The sequence below is a fragment of the Phyllosticta capitalensis genome (assembly GCF_038381095.1).
Source record: "Phyllosticta capitalensis strain CBS 128856 chromosome Unknown BKA78scaffold_5, whole genome shotgun sequence".
Lineage (NCBI taxonomy): Eukaryota > Fungi > Ascomycota > Dothideomycetes > Botryosphaeriales > Phyllostictaceae > Phyllosticta > Phyllosticta capitalensis.
This window is the reverse complement of record NW_027117443.1, coordinates 1281687-1302006: the sequence shown is the minus strand read 5'-3', so window position 1 is coordinate 1302006 and position 20320 is coordinate 1281687. Positions and strand designations below refer to the sequence as shown.

The window sequence follows — 20320 nt, the reverse complement described above, 5'->3', positions numbered from 1 at the left end:
GGCTGACGATATCGCGCTTGACACCGCATGTCTGCGTGCACTGACACGGATGGAGTGGGGTCGAAGCGATCAAAAATTTGATGACGGGCAGGCTGGTCATCACTTCTCTCAGATATTCGGGCGGACGGAGCCAAGAGCGCAGTAGGTATGGATGTGATAGGAGGGGGTTGAGGTAGCGGACAGAGATAGTTATTGCGGTAGCTTTTTCCATAGGTTGTTGGATTTGAGTGTGGCAGACGGACGGGATGCTTTCCACTGCTGCTCTGGTCCTCTTTTGTTCCTGGATCGTCGCTCTCGGGCGTTAAGGCTGGGTTCGCCTGTCAACTGTCAACGCACTGCCGGCATCCACCATGGGCCCGCCCAAGCACAATGAGGTAAGTGCAGACATGGCCCAGAGACTGACCACTCGAATTATTATTTCACTCGAGCCGCCCTCCATCACCACCACCGACCCCTCCTCGTCCACAAACAGCCTCGAGCCGCACTCAATGGCTAAGGCTCTCTCAAAGTCTTCCTCTCCCACAATGTCCTCCACGCCCTCGTCGACGCCCGTCAAGCGCGCCTGCGACAGGTGAGCCCACCCACCCCCCGGTCCGTCCCATATCTCCTCCATCTAACCACCCGTCACCATAGCTGCCATCGCCGCAAGGTCAAGTGCGTTGGCGAAGGAAACAAGCCCTGCAAGAATTGCGTCTCGGCCGGCCTCAATTGCACATACAATGCCATTCCTCAGAAGAAGGGCCCCAAGGGCTCTCGCGCCAAAGTCCTCTCGGAATTGCGCGAGAATCAACGCAATGCCCAGCTCGCTGCCACCGGCTTCCCCGACCTCTGGAACGCGCACAACATTGCTCTACAGAGACAACCTGGTCTGATGTCTCTGGACCTCATCCACCACTGCGTCGACTTTTACTTTCACCACTTTTACCCCAGCCAGCCAATCCTCCACCACCAACGACTACAAGAACTCGTCCTGGCCATGGACCAGAATGTCGAGGCATACTGCATGATCACCGCTCTCTGCGCATACATGCTCGTCCAGCCAAACATGACGCTACCTCCCACAATTGTCCCGCGGGGTCCAGACGGCCCTATCCCCAACCTCAACTTCGGCCACGTGCTGCTCGAGGAATCCGTGCGAGTGCGCAAGGGCTACAACCATGCCGAGAATCCCTCCCGCTACTCGGTCATCACTTCCTTCTTCTACTTTTGCTGCTACCACTGCCTGGACAAGCAAAACTCGGCCTGGTACTATCTGCGCGAGGCCACCACCTACGCACAGATCTTGGGAATGCACGACGAGGAGACGTACAAGACCGGGGACTTCATCGAGACGGCGCGCAGGAGGAGATTATACTGGGTACTCTTCATTAACGAGAGGTCGGTCAAATGCCCGGAGTGTGGGGAAAAACCGCCGAGCTAACTCCATGTCAGGGCCTATGCTATTCACAAGCACCGACCCATTACCCTCGAAGCCACGATAGAGTTGCCGACAATGGACGAGGACCCAACCGAGCGTGTCCAATTGTCAGGCTTCCTCCACTTGATCAACCTCTACAAGCCGTTTGACCACACCTTCATGGGGCTCTGGAACAAGATTCGCACTGGCTGCCTCCCCTCATGGCTGGCTGAGATGCAACAAGCGCTTTCCAATGCACTGCCGTCCTATCTCGAGGGCACAGAGGTTCAGGCTGTCGACTTGCGCACCTCGCAACAGTGGCTGCGCACAATGGTCTGGCAGCTCGCAATAAGCCACGGCTTCATCTCCTCCATGGCTCCCGATAGCACCATGAGCTTCAAGTACCCAATTGAGATTGCGAGGGACCTGGTGACCATGGCGAATCAGTTCTCACAGCAAGCTATGGAGGTGCACGGAGTAGGCTTGGTAAGTTTGAAACAGGCGAGTACGATAATAAGGATCATCCATGAACTGACTCTTCGTGTTCCCCACAGATTGAGAAGCTTTTCGATGTGGCATGTACCTTGACTGACGTCATGGCTTGCGTCCCGTTGGAGCAGCACTCCTATGAGGTGGGCCCGCGGGACTATCTGCGACGCTTTGTCAACATCATGTCCACTCTTCGCGGAGGACAAACCCGATATCTTGGCCTGCTGCTCCAAAAGATCAACGAGGTGCTCCCAAGCATGGGTGTGACCATGCCGCGTCTGGGCGCAACCTCTGCCCCTGCAAACGCTCGCCTGGACGAACTCTACGACAACTCTGCCTCCGTGTCTGCCCAGGGGTCGCACGTGGGATCGCACGAAGCAACGCCTTTCGAGTCACCGCCTCCAATTACCATTCCTATGCCCGTTCGTCAAAACAGTCATTCGAGCATGCCTTACCCTGAAATGCATGTCACACCGCCGATGGGTGTGCCGGCAGAGAGCCCGGGTTTCTCAAACTTCACCACGGCAATGAGCTTTACGCATCCCGCAACAGCGGCGCCCGCACAAACTGGCTACACTACGCATGCTTCACATCAGAGTGGGCACAGCGGCTTCTCCGGCTGAGCACTTCCGTACTCGTTTTGGTGTGATGGACGAAGCCTCAAAATCACGCATTCCTCGACCTGCGTTGACACGAGCTTTATCGGAATACTCCGTCAGCTTTGTTCCAATTCCCCACTGTCCCGCGCATAGAACACCACCAAACAAAATCATAAATCTAGAAGAGAGCAAAATCGACTGTCCCGCAGCAGGCCAGGCCAGGCCAAACTAGGCGGACGAGCGCGGCGGGGTGGGGGTTTGCATGGGTCCATCACGACTCACAAGCGACTGGCTGCACGTCAAAATCAAGGGCAGGCCTTGCATGACTAGAGCAACGTGAAGCAGTCGAGCAAACAAGCGAGCGAGCAATTAGACTTGCCTTCGGCTGGGGGAAGCGGAAGAGGTGGCACAGGGGGACGAAGCTTTTTTGGGGGAAAGAGGGTGATGCGGCGACGATTTTCCAGCGCCGTTGCCAGCCCTTGCCCCAATCCGACAGCATCCGCGACTCATTTTGAGAGCCGATCGTGGTAGGCCTTGCCGGATGGTGTGGGCGGAAGGTCTGGCTGTGCGCAACTCCTCCTTGGCAAGAATCTCCTCGCTCTGGTGTGGTGGAAGAAGAGTATCATCAAACTATGAATGGCTTCAGCAATCGTTCGACAGGACGGTGAGCGGGACGACGCGAGGGAAAAAAAAAAAAAAAAAAAAAAGTTCTGAAACAGAACGAAGGGTCCGGCAACGCAGCGAAGAGGCAAAAGAGCACGGCAGAGCAACGCAAGCGAAAGGTCAATTGGGAGCAGCAGCAGCGGTGGCCCCGAGCAAAAGTCAAAATCAGAAACGAGATGTCTGGTCCTTTCGCTCTTTGGTTCGCGTCTTTTTCTGGTCCGGCAGGGACTTCGTTCCCTGAGAGGGCGATAGGGAAGAGGGGTGAAGAGCGAAAGGTTTCTGCAGGGGATATCCTGGGACCAACCACGTGTTGCATGATGCCATGGGCACGCCACGCCTTGCATGGTTGTGTCTGCTCGAGGGCGGCTCGACACTCAGGGTTTCGCTCTCGCTCTTCACGTTGCTTTTTGGACACAGGTTCGCAATGAGCTCTCATCGTCGCTGTCGCTGCTGCTGCTGCTGCTGCTGCCGCCGCTGCATATGTAAGATAGGAGTTTGTGTCTACGAATCACGAATCAACGGAGGCTTATAGACGGCATGGAGCATCACTGCAAATGGGGGTGCGATCGGGATTTGGGACTTCCATGTTTTGCATACCACACACAGCTTTTCTTTTTTCTCTTCTTCACCGCTTTACCGAAATAACCAGATCAAATGAACCCAAAAAAAAAAAAAAAAAAACACGTCGACAGTCGAAATCACCATCTCAGATGTCGGGGTCAAAAACGCGATGAGATTGTCCACGTGGCCGCCAGTGGCAGTGGCTGCTGCTCGGTTGCTATACTTCCCGCTGACGAGCGGATAGCTCTCCGCCGGCTGGCGACAGACAGCCCCAAGAAAGCACGCACCCACTACTCGTCAAGGCGAAGCATGCATCAGATGAGATGAGATCAGATCAGATCAGGTTGTCCTTTCTCGCATGCTTGACCGACTTGCCGTTGGCGTTGGCGTCGCCGTCTTCGTGTGTTTGGATGATGCGATGGATGATGGGCTGACGGCAAGTCACCGCCAGATGCAAGTCGCTTTGCAGCGCTCTCATGTGCGCCTTCCTATCCTTTTTACGTGTGCCAAATTCCTTTTTTGCAACTTCGAATTGTCACTCCTGCTTGCTCCTTGCACGGTCCGGTCCGCCTCTCTGGCCCTGTGTAGCTTCTCTGATATCCATGCCGCGTAGTGTCGCCATGTGCTGTTGCTGACTGAGTTTTTGCTTCAGTCTTTCCGTCTTTTTGCGCTTGTCTGCTTCAATTTGTGCTAGTCGTGCCATTGTGGCCCGGTTCTGTTCCTAGCCGGGACTTTGGCGGGCGAAGGCGATGGGTGGATGGATCGTGTAGGTCGATTGGATCAAGGGGGAAGCAGGAGGAGCAAGTGGTCATCCGCGTCCTTGTCTATCTGTCTCTGCGTCAATTTTTGAACGCCGAAAGGGCAGCGCGTTTGTTGCTGTAGTCAAAATTGACTAGCCAGCTGCAGTAACTCAGGGGGTACCTTTGCGCTTAGAGAGCAAGGGGTGAGTCGGTAAACGAGGCGACTATCGGTCAAGGCATCTGTACATGCCTCTGGAATTGCGCGGTATCAGTGGAATAGCCATCAAGAAACATGAGTGACTACAAGAAGGCACATTGGATGATACTTGTATTATTTCTTCGGCTCCTTTTCACACCGGAGGATGTTGGTAAAATGGATGCTCGCGCCTGTTCGAGATGTGATTGCGCACATTCAAACATCAGAGCTACCACACAAGCTCCATTGGGCTTGGATGTCGAGCTAGTGGATCTCCCACCTCCAGTCTTTCGCAACACTCCCCCTCCTCCACCCACTCCCACGTCTCTTGCCGGTACGTACAACCCGGCGCCAGCTCCTTCCCCTGCTGCTGCGCAAAAGCAATGCAGCCCTACACCATCACCAACACCACCAGGACAGATGCGCCAAACACGGAACGGCATGGCCAGCTCCGCACAGACAACTCAAGCCGTTGGACAGACGAACGCTACCTAGCCAGCTGCTCCCCGCCATGCCATGCTCGCGTGGGCACGGATGAGCGCGCGGGGTTGATGGTTTGGCGCAAGAAACAACGGGGAAGCAGGGAATGCTTGAGCCAGCCACGCACGCATACACACACGCAAGCATATACATGGTGAGGGGAAGATGGAGGGAGGGTTTGCGCGAGAGCTTGCGCGTGTGGTTGGGGTATGACGTGGTGGTCTCGAACGGACACAGAAGAGAGGGGTGAGGAGGGGAAGCGAGAAACAGAGAGAAGTATATTTTGGGCGTGGGCTGCGCGGGTGATGTGCCTTCCTACCTTGGTGGATGGCTGTTTGTTTCCCGGGCCCGAGACGGATGGATGGAGGGACGGCAAGCTTGCATAGGGTTATGCAACGTTGTAATGGCGGGTTGGTCGTTGGGCGGGGGACGCGGAGGCGCATAGAACAAATGTGTCAGGGTGGATTGCTCGTTGAGTTCCTCGAGTCTGTGTATGGGATATCAAACGAGGATCAGTTGCAATCGCCAAGGGAAGACATATACGTACCCATCTGTGAGAGAGGAGTAAGGTATTCCGGCATCTTGTTGGCCCAGAGCACCGGGTACGACGCCAGGTCGTTAGCTAAAGTTGCTGCGATGCGATGCGGGAGTGGGATAGAGTGGCGGCCGGGATGGATTCGAGGCTTGGCTGTTGGTGAGAAGATGGAGAAAGGGGAAACAGGGTGGGGAAGCCATGCGGTTGATTTTTTGGTTTGTGATGGTTCCAATCAAGTGCCCAATGCCTCTGCTAATGGTCATAGTTAGCAGTTTGTTTCCCCCCAGTACAAGCTACAATACTTTTTTGGTCAATTCCCAGTCCGCTCCATCTGTTGGGCAGCACTTCGAGATCTGCACGCGACGAGTTCTCGTCGTCAACTTGACCAATTGTAGAGCTTATCCACCATCTTCTCTTCCGCCATTGACGTATGTTCACCCACCTCTGTAGTCTGGGAAATCTTAAGCGCCATCCATTGACTTCTAAGCGGCTGGGGGTATGCCCCCAGCCCTCAACTATAGTGCCAGTGCCGGATTCATGTTTCCAGCGCCGCGGTTTAAAAAGGGGCAAAGGGATAAGCGGGCGGGTGAAGCCTCAAATATCGATGCTAGGTGCTAACCAATAGCTGCTTGAGAACTATGGTGGGGCGCAGCCAGACCGTTCGTTGGGCATATGTGACAGCGAGCATATGGTGTCGTTGAGAATGCGCCGCGTACTAGCAACGCGGCAGGGCCGTGCAGCAGAGATGGGCAGACGTGGTAATCCCCGTCTTTGGAACACGGGAGAAACGGCGACCGGGGCCACGCGGGAAGCGGGTGTTTCACCGGGTTGGATGAGTGGCCGCGCAGCACAAGATGGGGGATGGCTGCTGGCAATGTGCTATGTTGGGAAGGTGATGATGATCATCAAAATTCAAACGCGTTGCTTCGCAATGCTGGGTGTTTGCTTGGATAGTTGGGCAGATGCGATTGGCGGCCGAGATAGTGCGACTGAGACATTGAAGAGTTGAGATAGGAATCTATCGGCAGATGAGATGCGCTGGTAGGCGAGTTTCCTTCACATGCGCATGCGTTGACGACTTCGCGAATTACTGTTGACGGATTAGTCAACGCGTAGACTCCACAGGCAAAATTCAAAAGTGAAGACTTGTCAACCAACAAATTCGCTCGAGGACGCTTTCGAAATTGGAAATCATGATTAGTGAGACAGTTCATTCCACCCTGGGCATATGTGCGTTGGGTTTTGGCCAAATGCAAGTGTCGATCATTGCGCATGTACTTTACTGGGTTGCGTTGCTCCAGGCTGGTTACGAGACTTGGCTATGATGTCGTTCTCTTGATTCAGTGAAGAATGAGGGGTTGCTTGGCTCGCGTCTTGAAAAGCTTCGAGTCCTGGTTGCAGATCATGTTCGGCTATTCCCTTTTGTTGATGTGGTCGAAGTGAAGATTAGTCGCAGTTGGATACCACCAACGAATACGATTGGCCGCAGAGTTGCCATTCCCCAGCGCCCAGATTCCAGAAAGACGGTTTGAGGGAGTGGAAGAGCAAGAAGTTGTCTGTCGCGAGCCAACTAGTTCGCTTCTGTTGGAATAGAATTAGATAGTCGTGGGAAGGAAGGTCAAAGCGGTGGAAAGCTCATGGCAAGGCTCGTCGGAAACTGGATGACGGCTCAAAACGTTGCTTATGCTCAGTCCCCAGACCCTTGCTACTGCAGGGTCCTCGGGTGGCGGCGGTGGATGGCGTCGATCACTTTCGCTCCCCTGGGTTAAGCGGCCCACAGGCTTATGAAGGTGGAAGCGGAAGTTCGAGGTGTGACCAACTTCAGAATCCGTTCGGCTGGTAGAGCCCCGGTAAGAAAACAAGAGCTCACGGAGCACCCTCTCCGCACCCGTCGTATCCTTTACGACTCCCGCAGAAGAGGGCGCGTCGAAAGCGTAAGCTGCCATATTTTGCTTACGGCGGGGGTTGGCAGACGGGAAGTGCGAAACCTCTGTCAACATGTGGTGGAGACGGGACGGCGTCGGATATACGCCCAACAAAAGGTGAGATATAGTAGAGTACGGATACGCAGGCTCGCAACGCAGAAGCTGTAGCTGTCTTCTGCAGTGCAAATAGAGTTTTGCAAGAATATTCCAAAGATGTCAGATAGTAAACTGTGATTCCTTCCGTATGCGACTGAGGACGTTTCCGGGCACGTGGAAACGAAATCTCGGCTTTTCCGAAAAGAGATCATTCCTTATTGTTTGTTTACAGACAGCGGTCGTTGGCTTGGCTTGCAGGTCTTGGATTCTGTGAACTGCTGTCCCGTCTGATTTCTGGAGGTAGACTGCCGGTGACCCAACAATCTTTGCGAGACCAACGGTAGGGCAGTGCGCGAGCTGAAACGCAAATAGCAGACAGGAAGTTCATGTAACCCCGTCGAACATCGCAATCCTGCGGAATCGGTTTTTAGCAGCCAACGGCTTTATCCATCTTTGAAATGATGTATACTTAAGATCAATGCTGAAATAATCACAACATTTCGTATGATATATTGATGAATCGAAGCAAGCAGGGAGCATCCGTAGCGAAGTCAAAAGGCTTAGCGCGATCTCGTCCCGAGGAGCTTCTCTTTGAAAAGCTTGAAGGCGACGCTCAAAGTCGCTATGTAGACTAATGGCATCAAGGCCAAGGCTTCCGCTTAACAGTCCAGATTTTCATCCTCCTGTTAATGGAGGCATACAAGCAACTGGAACATGGCAGTCAGAATCAGTGCCACATCCAGCAGAAATGATGACGGCGACCCATATGACCGAGGCAGTGCAAGTAGTTGTATGCTGCTGTGCGATGCCGATGGTCGAGCTGCGCCCTACTGTGATGTCATACTGCTTTTTGAAAGGTTGGTGGACAGTGGTTGACCTATCATCTGTTCCAGCAGAAGCAAGCATACGAGTAAATAGAGTTTTACTTTGCTGAAGTGATACGCGGTCCCGCGGAACGGGGAACGGGGCACAGGATGCCGCAGCCATACCCTCACGAACTGCTGTTTCGGTCAAGAATTTGGCAAACCGCTCTCCCAACTCTTTCCGCAATACCGTTTGCTCTTGGAACTGAGACGGTTCCCGTGTTGACCAAAATGGCGGCCATTTCGAATGCTCTTGAGGGCGTTGTTGCGACTGGGCCTGAAAAAGTATCGTACTTCCTGCTCCTGGAGGCAAACATTCTCGTGCCTGCAGATGCCGCTAGAAAGATACAGAGAAGCCAAGTAAATTTCGTTGATTGTTGCATAAGACAGGGACCGTTTCGCGGCATCGCAGGTTAAGGATTTCCGTGAAGCATTTGAAAATGATGGTACGTCCCGAATGGAAAGGTTTCTCGTCGTCATTTCAAGGTTCGGCAACAGAGAATAGCACAGATTCTACGCCACGTCTCAGACAGGAAGTTTTTAGGCGCTCGGATAGAAAAACTTCCGCCCTAAGAGAGACCTGACAAGCAGCGTGGTCGAGGTTAGCTTGTCTTCAATGGACAAGTTACCGCGGGAGCGAAAGAATTTGGCGGCCGAGTGGCTGCAGGGCACGAGAGCCGCGCTGTTATGACGAAAGCTGTCAGCGGATGCAAGCCAGGCATCCGTTTTGATATCTGCGTGGTTGCCCTACAGATAAAATCAAGGCAGCATGGTGACAGATCTACCACTACCTCGGCTGGTGGATGTGGTATGGCCATGGCGAGTAGCGACTCAAGAGAGCCCGAAGCTTGCGGCAGGAAATCCGCTTGGATCCATCGACGACTTTCACCTTCTCGTATCCGTGACGCGGTTATCGCCATTTGACTTCTTACGATTTGGCCTTGATCGAGCTCTCCGTTGTAGGGCGGACGCGATAAAGAGATGGATCCTTGTTGGCTGAGCGTCATGGCTGCCTCCCGCATGTCGTGTGATTCTTCTGATGCTGGGTGCCTGCACACGAGGCTTGAGCTGACCACCAGCCAGGTCGACGGCCATCATCACGTGTGGCGTGGGCAGGTAGGAGGACGGTGGACAGCTGGAACCAGACGGCGCCAGGGAAGCAGCGCACGACAGAGGTCACCGAGCGAGTGGTCATCGGGGTCGTGCTTCACGTTGAGGCCGTTGGTCCGGGACCGAGAGAGGACGAAAAGTGGTTGGAGCCACCCGACAGAGCGAGGCGTGAGAGTTATAGAGGCGGGGCCGAGTGATTGGTGATGGTGGTGCGACCGAAAGAAAAGCAGCAGCACTGTGGCAGGAGCACAGGCGCTTAGTAACGAGGCATGCTGGATGCATAGGTTGCGGCAATATCTCCGCCTGTTGTGCTACTCTTCTCGAAGCCTCAGATTGCGGGCGACATGGCCGGCGCCTGTTTCAGCTGACAGCGTCATCTCTCGCGCTGCCTCAACGCCGGCTGCATGCGGTTCGCCAACGTGCCCACGACAGCCATCACGACGGCGCTGCCATGGTACGGCTCCAGAGCGAGACGTGTTGGCAGCTGGCCACTTGTGCCGCCGTCCGTGGTAGTGTTCCTGCTCGACCCGGTCCAGGGCTCGAGGACGTCACTGTGGCCGGGTCAGCGATAGGCAATGTTTCGACAAAAGCAACGCCTCAGGACCTTTTCTTGTGTTAAGGGAAGCGTGGCTTGCTCTCGCGACCAAAATGGACACACGTTTAAAACCCTCGCGCAATGCTCTCAATGCCCAGCACTCACATGCCGATTTGCAGGCGATTCAGCCTTTCCGTCCATCTCGAGTAAGTTGCCGCGTTTCGCTACAAATAAACCTTGGCCCCTTTCAACCTCACGTCGCATTCGCGATATCTGACTGTAATCGTCGCGACGAGGCAATCAAACCGTTGAGGCTGCGAGGCTGCCATCCCTTTGCGAGCTGTGGAGTCTTCGTCAGGTTTGGCTGCTGATATCATACTCCCAGGCTACCTACCCATTACCGGATCCAGAAGACAAAGCGAACGGCAATCAACATAAACCGTTGTGTCCCTTTCACACGACATCTTTCCTTCGTCAAACCGCTTGATTGACTGAGATTTTTCCTGCTTCGTAAAACATGGCGCATCTTACTTCACTTCCTTCCGAGCTCTTGCTCCACATCTTGAGTTATCTGCCCATAAGATCTTTGTTAGCCTTCTCTCGCACCAGTCGCACAGCCTACATTCTGGCCTCATCCAGCCTGCAGACCTTGTCTTTGGGGATATACCCGAACCGCGTGTCTTCTTTGATCAGCCAACTTTCGAGCTCGAGCCCGACGGCATCGCCTTTTTCCCGCAGCGCCAGGAGCAGCCTCCATGAGAGTACCATCGTAACGTCGGGAGAAGCATCAACCTCGAGTCTTTTCAACGATTCGAATACCGTCGCACATGTTATACCACAGGCTTCGGAGCTTCGGCCAAACACCCTCTTGGCTTTTCATACGGCCTTGACCTCTGCGATCCTTTCTCGATATTGCGTGTCGATGCGGAATTTGGAGCTGTCGGTGTGGGCCCTCACGCCACCAATCGCCGATGCTCTTGCGACTTTGAAAAATGTCACTTGCCTGAGCCTGCGGGTCGAGGATCCATTTGGTCGCGGATTCCTACGACGATGGATCATAAACTGGGGCAGCACGACAGACGACGAGGAAATTTCCCCCCGCAGCTCGCCCAGCTTTTTCCGTGCGATGCCCGAAGCGGGGAGCGGCACCGAGTGGAACAAGTTTGCGGATGCATGGGGCCGTTTGGACACGCTTCGGCTTATTGGTGCCGAAATCAGCGATTGGCAGCTATGCAGAATCCTGGAGCGGAATACCGGACTCAAGGAACTCTCACTGAAGAAATGCCCAGATGTTGGACGGGATTTGCTGAGCTACATGGCCGAGGAGTGGGAGGGAAGGTTCAACTTGGAAGCGTTGAGTCTGATTGAGTGCGACGCGGCGGTGGAAATCGACGAAGAAGCCCTGGAGTGCATAGGGGAGCTAATGAATCTCAAGGTCAGCCTTGAAAAAGCCGCAATGGCATTAGCTGAACTGACCATGGCTAACTGAGCTTAGTTCTTGTCACTTCTTGGGTGCCGAGGATTGTCGAACGATGCTGTCTCACGGTTGAACGACGAAGTGTGGCATATCCCGGCCATTGAACTTCCTCGCGTGGCCGAGCCTGGGCTCGTTCCGGCTGTGATTGAGGTTGACCCAGCGTACGGTGATGATGACTTGGTCTGGTGAGGACGATCAGAGTTGAAGTTCGAAGATACCAAGTTTTCGTCCGAGGTCCTTCGTCGAGACGATCATCTGGTCTCGCTCATGAAGGGGTCTCCTCGGAACGCGCTGGGCCCTCTTCCAGTGGCTCAGCCCAAGCAAGTGACATCAAACCCGTGCCTTCCGGCTGAATCTTCGGCATGGGCTCGCTCGACCACAGAAGGTTGAGATGTGTCGTCAGGGCTGGCATCGTGGAAAGCCCATCGTTTCAACGGCGTGAGCTGCAGACTTGCCGCTTGCGCTGGCGGTCACGCAGTACAAGCTATCGAATGCAAAGATCAAGATTTCGAAAGGGCGACTTGAAGATGTGCCCTGGTCGGCATCTCGGCAGACAACACTGGCACGAGGTGTAAGAGCGGGAGCTTCATCGAAGCACAATACGGTTGAGGATTAAGAAGACCTCAAAACATCAGAATCATCACTATGAGCAGTCATAGCACTGGATAGCCAACGAAGCAATCATCCTCATGTCATTGAGCGTTGTGGTCTTCCCAAATCGGCGTCAGATGGTCAAAATTCCCAAATAGGTATAGTTCAATTTCAACCTCACTTCACATCGTCAAAGTGAACTTTTCACATCAAGTGAAATATCTCTCCGTACACCACCCAGCTGCTCGTCTCGCTGCTGAATTCTCGCTTACGATGGCCATGTCCTTCTCCCATCTCAACCTCTTCCACCTCTTCCACCTCTTCCTCCTTCAACACCACACCTTCACCTCTTCCATCTCATCCTTCAACACCACGCCTCTGCTCTCGCCGCTGTAACCTCAGCCGCTGAGCCGCCGCTCTCATCGTTTCGTTCAACTCCTCTCTCTTCACCGTCTTTGAGCGTTCAAGATGCCTGAGCTTCACGCTTTCCCTTCGTACCAGCTTCCGACGCTGCCGGAGCCGCCCTCTCAAGAGGCGTTTCGCGACTTCAAGCGCATGCCTCTGGACTGCTGCCGCGACATCATCCATGCGACCGCTGTTGAGGTTGACGAGATTGAGGACGCGGTCCCGATCTTCAAGGTTTCACGCGACAAGAACCCTCAGGTCGACCTGCTCAAGTTTGTTCTCGACAAAGTTCTGATTTACCCTGACGGCGACAAGACCAAGGTCGCAGAGCGAACCGACGAGCTTCACGTCTACGAGGATGTCCTCTACGTCACCGCCGTCAAGATTTTCAACCTCTACAACGACCTCAGGATCCGCTTCGCCAACGGCTTCATCCAGCCCGATACGCTCGTGGTCACGGGCTTCACCGCGGCCAACATGCTCGACCTGCTCTGGCAGCGCTGGGGTGCCATCTTCGACCTGGAAGTTCTGGCAACGCTCAACTTCGCCGTGCGCAAGGAAAATCTGATGGCATTCAAGACGGAGCACAATGCGGCCGTCTTCCTGCGCAACAAGCCCTTCAAGCACCGCTACGCAAAGCGCAACATCAACGCCTCAATCCGCCGCGCCCTCAACCGCTACGCTTTCAACGAGGCCGAGCTCGTCCCCATGATTCAGGGCCTACAGAAGCTCACCGAGTTCAATCCCGCCGCGTTCAGCGCCCACGTCCAGCAGAAGAACAGCGCCGCCCTCACTGCTTGGGACACCGTTGACGATACAGTTGACGATACCCTCGACCACTTCAGCAACGCTTCACCCTCCCCATGCCCTTCACCCGATCCTCACCGTAGCCGTCACGACTCGATGGACTTGGACGTCAAGCCTGCTCGCACAAGCACGACTCTCAAGCCACCTCACACAAACACCTACGACATGCCGTCTTTCACGAGCATCAGGTCTACCAACAGCCGCAAAGTCATTGGCGGATATGGCTTCTCAGAGACCAACAACTTCACGCCGGAGCAGTCTTTCGACTTTGGCGATCCCGATCGCTTCCTCGACAACATCAGCACGGAGGCTCCATCGAACTCAGTCTGCGCAAACATCACACCTACCGACTGGCTCAACCCTGGCATGCGCGTTGACGAATATTCAGAGGAGGATGACACGACGCAAGAGAATGAGGGTGCCTACGTCATGGACGTCGATTCGAATCAAGACTCCAACGACAGCCACATGGACTTTGTCCTGCAGCCGACTACGTACAGCGCCACGCCCAACACTCAGACTCGGGTCGAGCCCACGCCTGCCGAAGACAAGCAGAAGCTCAACGTCATCAACAAGCTCAGGGAGCTCGCCGGTCCCGTCGGGGAGCTGATTGGCAAACCCGGGACCAATGCCGCCATCCGCAAGAAGCAATTCATCCAGCAGACGGAGCTGGACATTGCCAGAGCCAACGCCGAACGCCCAAGTCTCGCCACGACGCCTACCCAGCCAGCGCGTCCGCGCATGCAGCTTCTCGCTCCCACCATCTTCGGCCAGCGCACCAGCAAAGCCGACATCCACAACGGCCTCACCTACGGCTCGCCCACGACGCCCATGATCCCGGCCGCGAAGCCGCTCAGGCGCAGCCTCAACAACGACATGACGGCGCCCAGCGCGACGGCGGCGCAGCACGCGCACGACCAGCAGCACAACGCGGGGAGGCTTGAGCGACACCGCGGGCGCGCGCTGCTCAAGCTCGAGGGCAAGCTGGTGCCCGACGTCGACATGAAGGCGTGGAACTACGGCACCACGTGCGGCTGCGACAACGCCTGCGACTGCGCGTACTGGTGCCGCAAGGAGCCGTGGCACATGTGCGCGTGCCAGCGCCCGGTTGCGCGCGTCCGCGTCAACGGCCCCCTCGAGGACGACGCCATCAGCATTGCCAGCACGATCGAGGACGAGCTGTGGCACTCGTGGGAAATGGGGTGTGGCAAGAAGAGGTGGTGGTGAGGACGGAGCGTGACCACATCTACTACGGTTGGCCAATTGATGGTGACGGAGTTGACAGTTGGTGGTTGGTGGTGATGGTGGCGCGTTTGAGGTTGACGTCGATCGAGTTGAAGACTTGCGCCCTTCACTTCCTTTTTGCCCTTTTCTTTTTCACGCCGCTTGCAGTTGAGTAATGGAACTTCGACGACGCCTGGTTTGGCGCATTGCAACGCGGCTGTCTTCTTGTTTTGCGGGTAGGCATTGGCGCTGCAACTTTTTCCCATCGTCACTCGTCCTTCATCGCACCACGTTTTCTCTTGCACCGCGCGCCGCACACATCGACCGCAAGCGACGCCAAACATTCCTCTCTTCTTTTTCGACACCATCACACAGCAACGACGACGACGACGACGACGACGACGAAACAACGACTCTCTGCATCGACACGGACGGACGGGAGGAAACCTGCGAATTCTACAACCATCGAGCATTCTTGGCCAGCGAATCATCCAGACACCACGGCGTTCATCATCAGAAGGAGTCCGGCTTTCAGGACTCATCAAAAGTTTCTTCTTTCGCGACTTCTTTTTCCGTTTTCGTTCCTACCCGCGTTTCGCCTTTACCGCTCTTTTTGTCTCTCTACTCTTTCACACACAACGCACGTCTTCTTCCACCACTTTCGGAGCTCGGGATTTGGAGTCACGGCATAGCGCAACGGCGTCGATCGGTCCGGCCAGGTCAGGCCAGGGGGGCATCATTTGCGTTTTCGAACCATGGGAACGGCGTCGGCTAGCGTACATCCTGGCGCACAAAAAAATTTTGGCCGGGGGTGGGAAGAAGGGATGGTTGGGAGAAATGATATACGTCCGTTCGTGGGGGCAAGGAGCAATCAGTCTGGTATATCTTAGTTGGCGAAGGCGATGACGACGACGCGGGAAGTAGGTAATTCGGGATTTCGTTTCAACGAGTTTTTGTTTGCTATGCTTGCTTGAGCCTTGCGTGCCGTACGAATGTCGTCGTTTGAATACGACAAATAAGGTACGTGGGTTGGCGATCCTCAGGCAGGGATGGGGCGGGGAAAAGCGAAAGTAGACGCCTTGCGCTGGGAGGGTACGTCGTCAGGCTCCTACTTTATACCATGGACGAGGCCCAAGGCATAAAGGCATCGTCCGATAAGGGCTTGCCGAACCTTCTGTCTCCGCGGGTGCGGCCATGGTCAACCCTCGTCTAGTCATAACCCACCGTAACCCACCGTAAAGAGAGACGTTTGATAGGACAGCAAAACTTGCGCATGTAAACTAATCCGCCATGGTGCGAGATGCGAAAGACTGAATGCAATGTTCCCCACTTACAGTTGTGTAGAAGAGGCTGCCCCCATGTTTGACGAGTGAACAATATCGACACTCTTGGCGGAGCTGATGCATGTCAACTTTGATCCCAAGCCCTGTACTGGCAACTTGCGGTTATACACGGTTGGCGTGGAGAACCTGGTTTTGAGTCTGGTTGATCACTTTTGCAACTATACTGAATATGTCCCTGGAACACCATCGTCGGTGTTCATGTCCTGAGACTCCGACTCCATGCAAGTGCTGAAAAGACACCAATTTAACCTTACAACTTAAAGAAACTGTACAGGTCGCCGACTCTCCGGGGGGACGACATAGTTGAGTGGTGATGCTTCATTTGCTCCCGGTGGCATTGTTGGAGACACCGGGTCATTTGACAGGCCTGGTCTTGAGGAGCTCGAGCTATCGTGGGGGTCTTTAGCTTCGGCGGAATTCGCTTTCCTGCGCTTTCGAGACTGCCATGCGCGTTCGTCCTCTTCGATTTCCTTGAGTGCTAGGGTTGTGAGTTAGCTAGAGACCTTGGCCTGCAATTGTGAAAAAGCCTCTAATAGAAGTTTCTCATGTGACCTTTTTAATGGTGTGCAGTCTGCGATAGGTCGGAGAGGACTAACCTTCTTCCCACTCTTTGTCAACTTGTTCGTTGCCCGTACCCAGCAGGCCCTCGACGTCTACTTCCTCTCCCCGTTGTACCCTCTCGAAGACCTCTTTAAGAAGTGCAATCTTGGCATCGGCTTTCCTGCTGTAATTGGCCATGCTGTTCCGCAGTAACAACAAGTTGATGGCGTTGCTACCAATCATCAAGCCAAAAGCTATGAAGGCGGTTGCGGGATTGCGCCAGATGATGCGCAGCCTTTCGAACCGAGAGAGACGTGCGGACAGAGGACGAGGGCCGCGGCGGAAGGGTTTGGGGACGAGATTCTGCCAGAGAGAAGGTTGAGCGACGCGTGGGAGGGAGTCTGTCGAGGCGTGCCTAGCTGCGCGGAGACATGGTGTGCAGGTGGCCGATGGCCATGGCGGGCGTGATAGGCGCAGGATATCGACAAAGGCCAAAGAATTGGCGGAGGGGCGGAGGCTGCGCCCCATGTTCCAGAGATAGTGGAGGTCGAGGCAAGCAAACGGCTTGTTGTAGTGGTCAAAGTACAATGTCAGCCATGGACTTAGTGCAAGTGCAGCGCGGTTGTTAGTCAGCAATGTGGACCCTGGTCGCTTCTCAGCCACCAATGACAAGGACGCACTACAGTGGGTTGATACCTTATGGGTAATTCACACGGCGGGGAGTAAATGTCTCTCTCTTTCATAGGCAATCCAGCAGCGCAGGAAATTTGGCAAGCCCCGGCGCAAGCTACCTCTCGGGGCACACCTCCTGCCTTTAAGGATAGACGTTCTGGTGGCGCTTCTGTAAGTAATAGGTCAAGCAGTTTGAAGGGGAAAGCCGGAGGATATGCATGGGAAGGTATAGCCAGCAGTAACCAAACCCCACACTAAAAGCCAATCTACAAGTCTACGCCATGACGGAATTGCACTTGTGATGGGATCTTGTGAAACTTTGGAGCACAGGGAGCGTTTGCAGTGAGTGTATAGAGGTGCTCGAGACGGTGACGACGGACTGTGACTAGAATGTACGTCATCAGCATGTAGCAAGGGACCCGCTGGCTCTTTGCAAGGCCGAAAGTAAAACACACCCAAGGCACCTCCGCGTCAAACTCGGCAGCGTGAAACAGGCAAATTCTCTGGCTGATACGGCGATGGGTATTTTACATGTATGTACTCTTTTCCTGCCTTGGCAACGACGACGACTGGAGGATTTTGAAGATAAGAAGCAGGTGAACAAGTGGCTGAGCAGTGGAAGCCGAGCTGTCCCACGTCATGGTCCAAGGTAGGCGGTGTGCTTGTCGCCGGATACTCCGAGTGGATGATGATGAGTGAACTGGCTGTCCATCTTCGCGGGCTCGGCGCTTCAAAGAGCGGGCAGACCGTGACGTGCTCTCGACGTCACCGTCACTGAACCATTGAACCAAAACCGCACCCATTGCGCCTTCACGATCAATGGCGTCGCTGGCGCTTCGTTCGCCGGAGCTTGTTGCTTGAAAAAAAGAAAAAAATCATCGACGGGCCAGGGGTTTATTTGGTGGTCATCATCTCAGTCATCATCATCCGTCTTCATATTTCCAGAACTCTCCACTCAGTCCGTCCAATTACAACCACGGGCGGTACAACAGACACCACCACCTGCCCCATCATCGTGTACCCACAAATCGTTTTGCATTGAGACGCCCACACACACACAGACACACCTTGCGACCCCGGCAGCCTCCAGCTTTGCTCAAGCCCTGCATTTTTATCTGCCTGGTCTGCCCCGCGCCGCCGCCGCCGCTCTACCGCACCCCGCCACCCCTCCAACTTTCTCCCACAACAAACAACAAGTCACCATGGGCAAACCCGCAAACCTCTTCTCCTTCCCTGACAACGACGAGCTCGCAAAGAGCTTGCGCGTCTACGTCGTCGACGCCCAGAACCAGGCCTTTGAGCGCCACAACACCTTCCGCGTCGCCGTCTCGGGCGGTTCGCTCCCCAAGGTTCTCGCCAAGGCCCTCATCTCCCCCGGCGAAGGCACTGTCGACTTTTCCAAATGGCACATCTTCTTTGCCGACGAGCGCGCCGTTCCCCTCGACCATGAGGACAGCAACTACGGCCTCCTCAAGTCCGAGCTGCTCGACAAGATCCCCGCCGAAATGGGCCAGCCTACCGTCTACCCCATCGACACCAAGTACCTCGATGACGTTCAAGAATTGGCCGACCAGTACGAGCAGACGCTTGTCAAGGCTTTTGCTGCTCGCGACAGCGTCAAGATCCCTATGTTCGACCTGATCCTCTTGGGCTGCGGCCCCGACGGCCACACTTGCTCCCTCTTCCCCGGCCACGCTCTGCTCCGCGCAACCGAGGCGTGGGTCCTCCCCATCAGCGATTCGCCCAAGCCCCCACCGAAGCGCATCACGCTGTCCCTGCCCGTCGCATCACACGGTATCAAGATTGGCTTCGTCGCGACCGGAGGCGGCAAGAAGGACATTATGAGGCAGATTTTCGACACGGAGGAAGGTCGCGCGCTGCCCTGCGGACTGGTCAACTCGAATGCGCAAGAAAGAGTGACTTGGTTCACCGACTACCCGGCCGTCGAAGGCGTACAATTCCCCGTGCGCAGGGGCAGCTTGTAGAGGGCGGCCATTAGAAGCCATGGCTTGACGAATCTTTTCTCATTCGACTGCGTGCGGAGCCTCGCTTCTTGTTCAATGGGATATCCTTGGCGTATTCTGCACAGCGATAGGCTCGCGTCGGTTACATTCTTGACTTGATTGTCATGGTTTGCGTACTAGAATAGTTGAGGAGGTAATGACAATTTACGTTCATCATGCGCGCGTTCCTGCATTGTGGCCGCCTGTAAGGCTAGTGAAGCGATTGACCCGATTGGATACATGTGCAGACTGAAAGACAATGCAGTCAAGCCCATTCCAGGGATAGATATACGAGAACCCTGGCTTGCTGTGCGTTGGTCATTGGTGTGGCCTTCCGCCGCCATCCATCCATCGATGAGAGCGCGAGTCACGTGGCCAGGAACTGTACCACACATGCCAGCCGCGACATCACCACAACATTTCACCACTGCCGCATCTGAACGCTTCCCCCTTGCTACGACTTTCCCTCCTCTGCTTACTGCTCGCCCACACCTCGTGCAAGTCTCAGAAATGGCATACGAGGTATTCACTCTCAAATTCCAAAATGGCATCCGTACGTACCGCTGAGCTACGCAATCCAGAGCCCTCTCTCACCAGTGAGACTGCAGCACCCTGAAACAAACAAGAGCAACGCCAACGGATCTCCTTCGCGCCTACCCACACTCTCGAGCAGACTACCACGTCCTCCCACCCTGGTCAACAAGGAGAATGAGCCAACGAAACGACGCCTGGGGCCAGCGCCCAGGGTTGCGACAATCAAGTCGCCAGCGGACGTGCCTTCACGAGAAACGCGCAATGCTATGCCACAAGGCAGAATGCTAAGTCGCACTCAAAGCACGACGACGAAACCCGCTTCCGTCAGCAAAGCACATGGCTCCCAGAAACCCGTCACAACACCATCCGCTGCGGCTCCAGGCTTGACGCGAAGGCCTACCGTTACAGGCAATGTTCAATCACGCTCGACAGATCATAGACCTCCCACATCAAGAACAAGAGCGATTGCGGAAAAGCCGAAAACCACCGTGGAAACCAAGGTGGCCCTCGGACAAGGTAGCAGACCAGGCTCGTCG

General features: G+C 55.0%; 7 protein-coding genes across 7 annotated transcripts; 6 read left to right on the top strand and 1 right to left on the bottom strand.

Annotated features, from left to right (window-relative positions):
- Positions 1 to 524: 524 nt before the first annotated feature.
- BKA78DRAFT_250641 (uncharacterized protein) lies at positions 525 to 2508 on the top strand (the record flags this gene model as incomplete). The annotated part of the gene is made up of 4 exons (XM_066884591.1): positions 525 to 571; positions 634 to 1377; positions 1432 to 1882; positions 1951 to 2508. 4 exons carry the CDS (start codon positions 525 to 527, stop codon positions 2506 to 2508), a joined length of 1800 nt encoding a protein of 599 aa, XP_066744357.1.
- A 2313-nt stretch (positions 2509 to 4821) lies between these two features.
- BKA78DRAFT_295593 (uncharacterized protein) lies at positions 4822 to 5139 on the top strand (the record flags this gene model as incomplete). The annotated part of the gene is made up of 1 exon (XM_066886501.1): positions 4822 to 5139. The coding sequence occupies one exon, from the start codon at positions 4822 to 4824 to the stop codon at positions 5137 to 5139; it is 318 nt and encodes a 105-aa protein (XP_066744356.1).
- A 437-nt stretch (positions 5140 to 5576) lies between these two features.
- On the top strand, positions 5577 to 6322 carry BKA78DRAFT_314348 (uncharacterized protein). Its single transcript, XM_066888462.1, has 2 exons — positions 5577 to 5611; positions 5672 to 6322. The coding sequence occupies exon 2, from the start codon at positions 5858 to 5860 to the stop codon at positions 6107 to 6109; it is 252 nt and encodes an 83-aa protein (XP_066744355.1). The 5' UTR covers positions 5577 to 5611; positions 5672 to 5857; the 3' UTR covers positions 6110 to 6322.
- Positions 6323 to 10705: 4383 nt separating this feature from the next.
- On the top strand, positions 10706 to 11854 carry BKA78DRAFT_352820 (uncharacterized protein; the record flags this gene model as incomplete). Its single annotated transcript, XM_066891429.1, has 2 exons — positions 10706 to 11623; positions 11684 to 11854. 2 exons carry the CDS (start codon positions 10706 to 10708, stop codon positions 11852 to 11854), a joined length of 1089 nt encoding a protein of 362 aa, XP_066744354.1.
- Positions 11855 to 12724: 870 nt separating this feature from the next.
- BKA78DRAFT_295591 (uncharacterized protein) lies at positions 12725 to 14695 on the top strand (the record flags this gene model as incomplete). Its single annotated transcript, XM_066886500.1, has 1 exon — positions 12725 to 14695. The coding sequence occupies one exon, from the start codon at positions 12725 to 12727 to the stop codon at positions 14693 to 14695; it is 1971 nt and encodes a 656-aa protein (XP_066744353.1).
- Positions 14696 to 16151: 1456 nt separating this feature from the next.
- BKA78DRAFT_314342 (uncharacterized protein) lies at positions 16152 to 17151 on the bottom strand. Its single transcript, XM_066888461.1, has one exon. It carries the CDS (start codon positions 17101 to 17103, stop codon positions 16627 to 16629), a length of 477 nt encoding a protein of 158 aa, XP_066744352.1. The 5' UTR covers positions 17104 to 17151; the 3' UTR covers positions 16152 to 16626.
- A 929-nt stretch (positions 17152 to 18080) lies between these two features.
- BKA78DRAFT_314337 (uncharacterized protein) lies at positions 18081 to 19560 on the top strand. The gene has a single exon (XM_066888460.1). It carries the CDS (start codon positions 18450 to 18452, stop codon positions 19230 to 19232), a length of 783 nt encoding a protein of 260 aa, XP_066744351.1. The 5' UTR covers positions 18081 to 18449; the 3' UTR covers positions 19233 to 19560.
- The last annotated feature ends 760 nt before the right edge of the window (positions 19561 to 20320 follow it).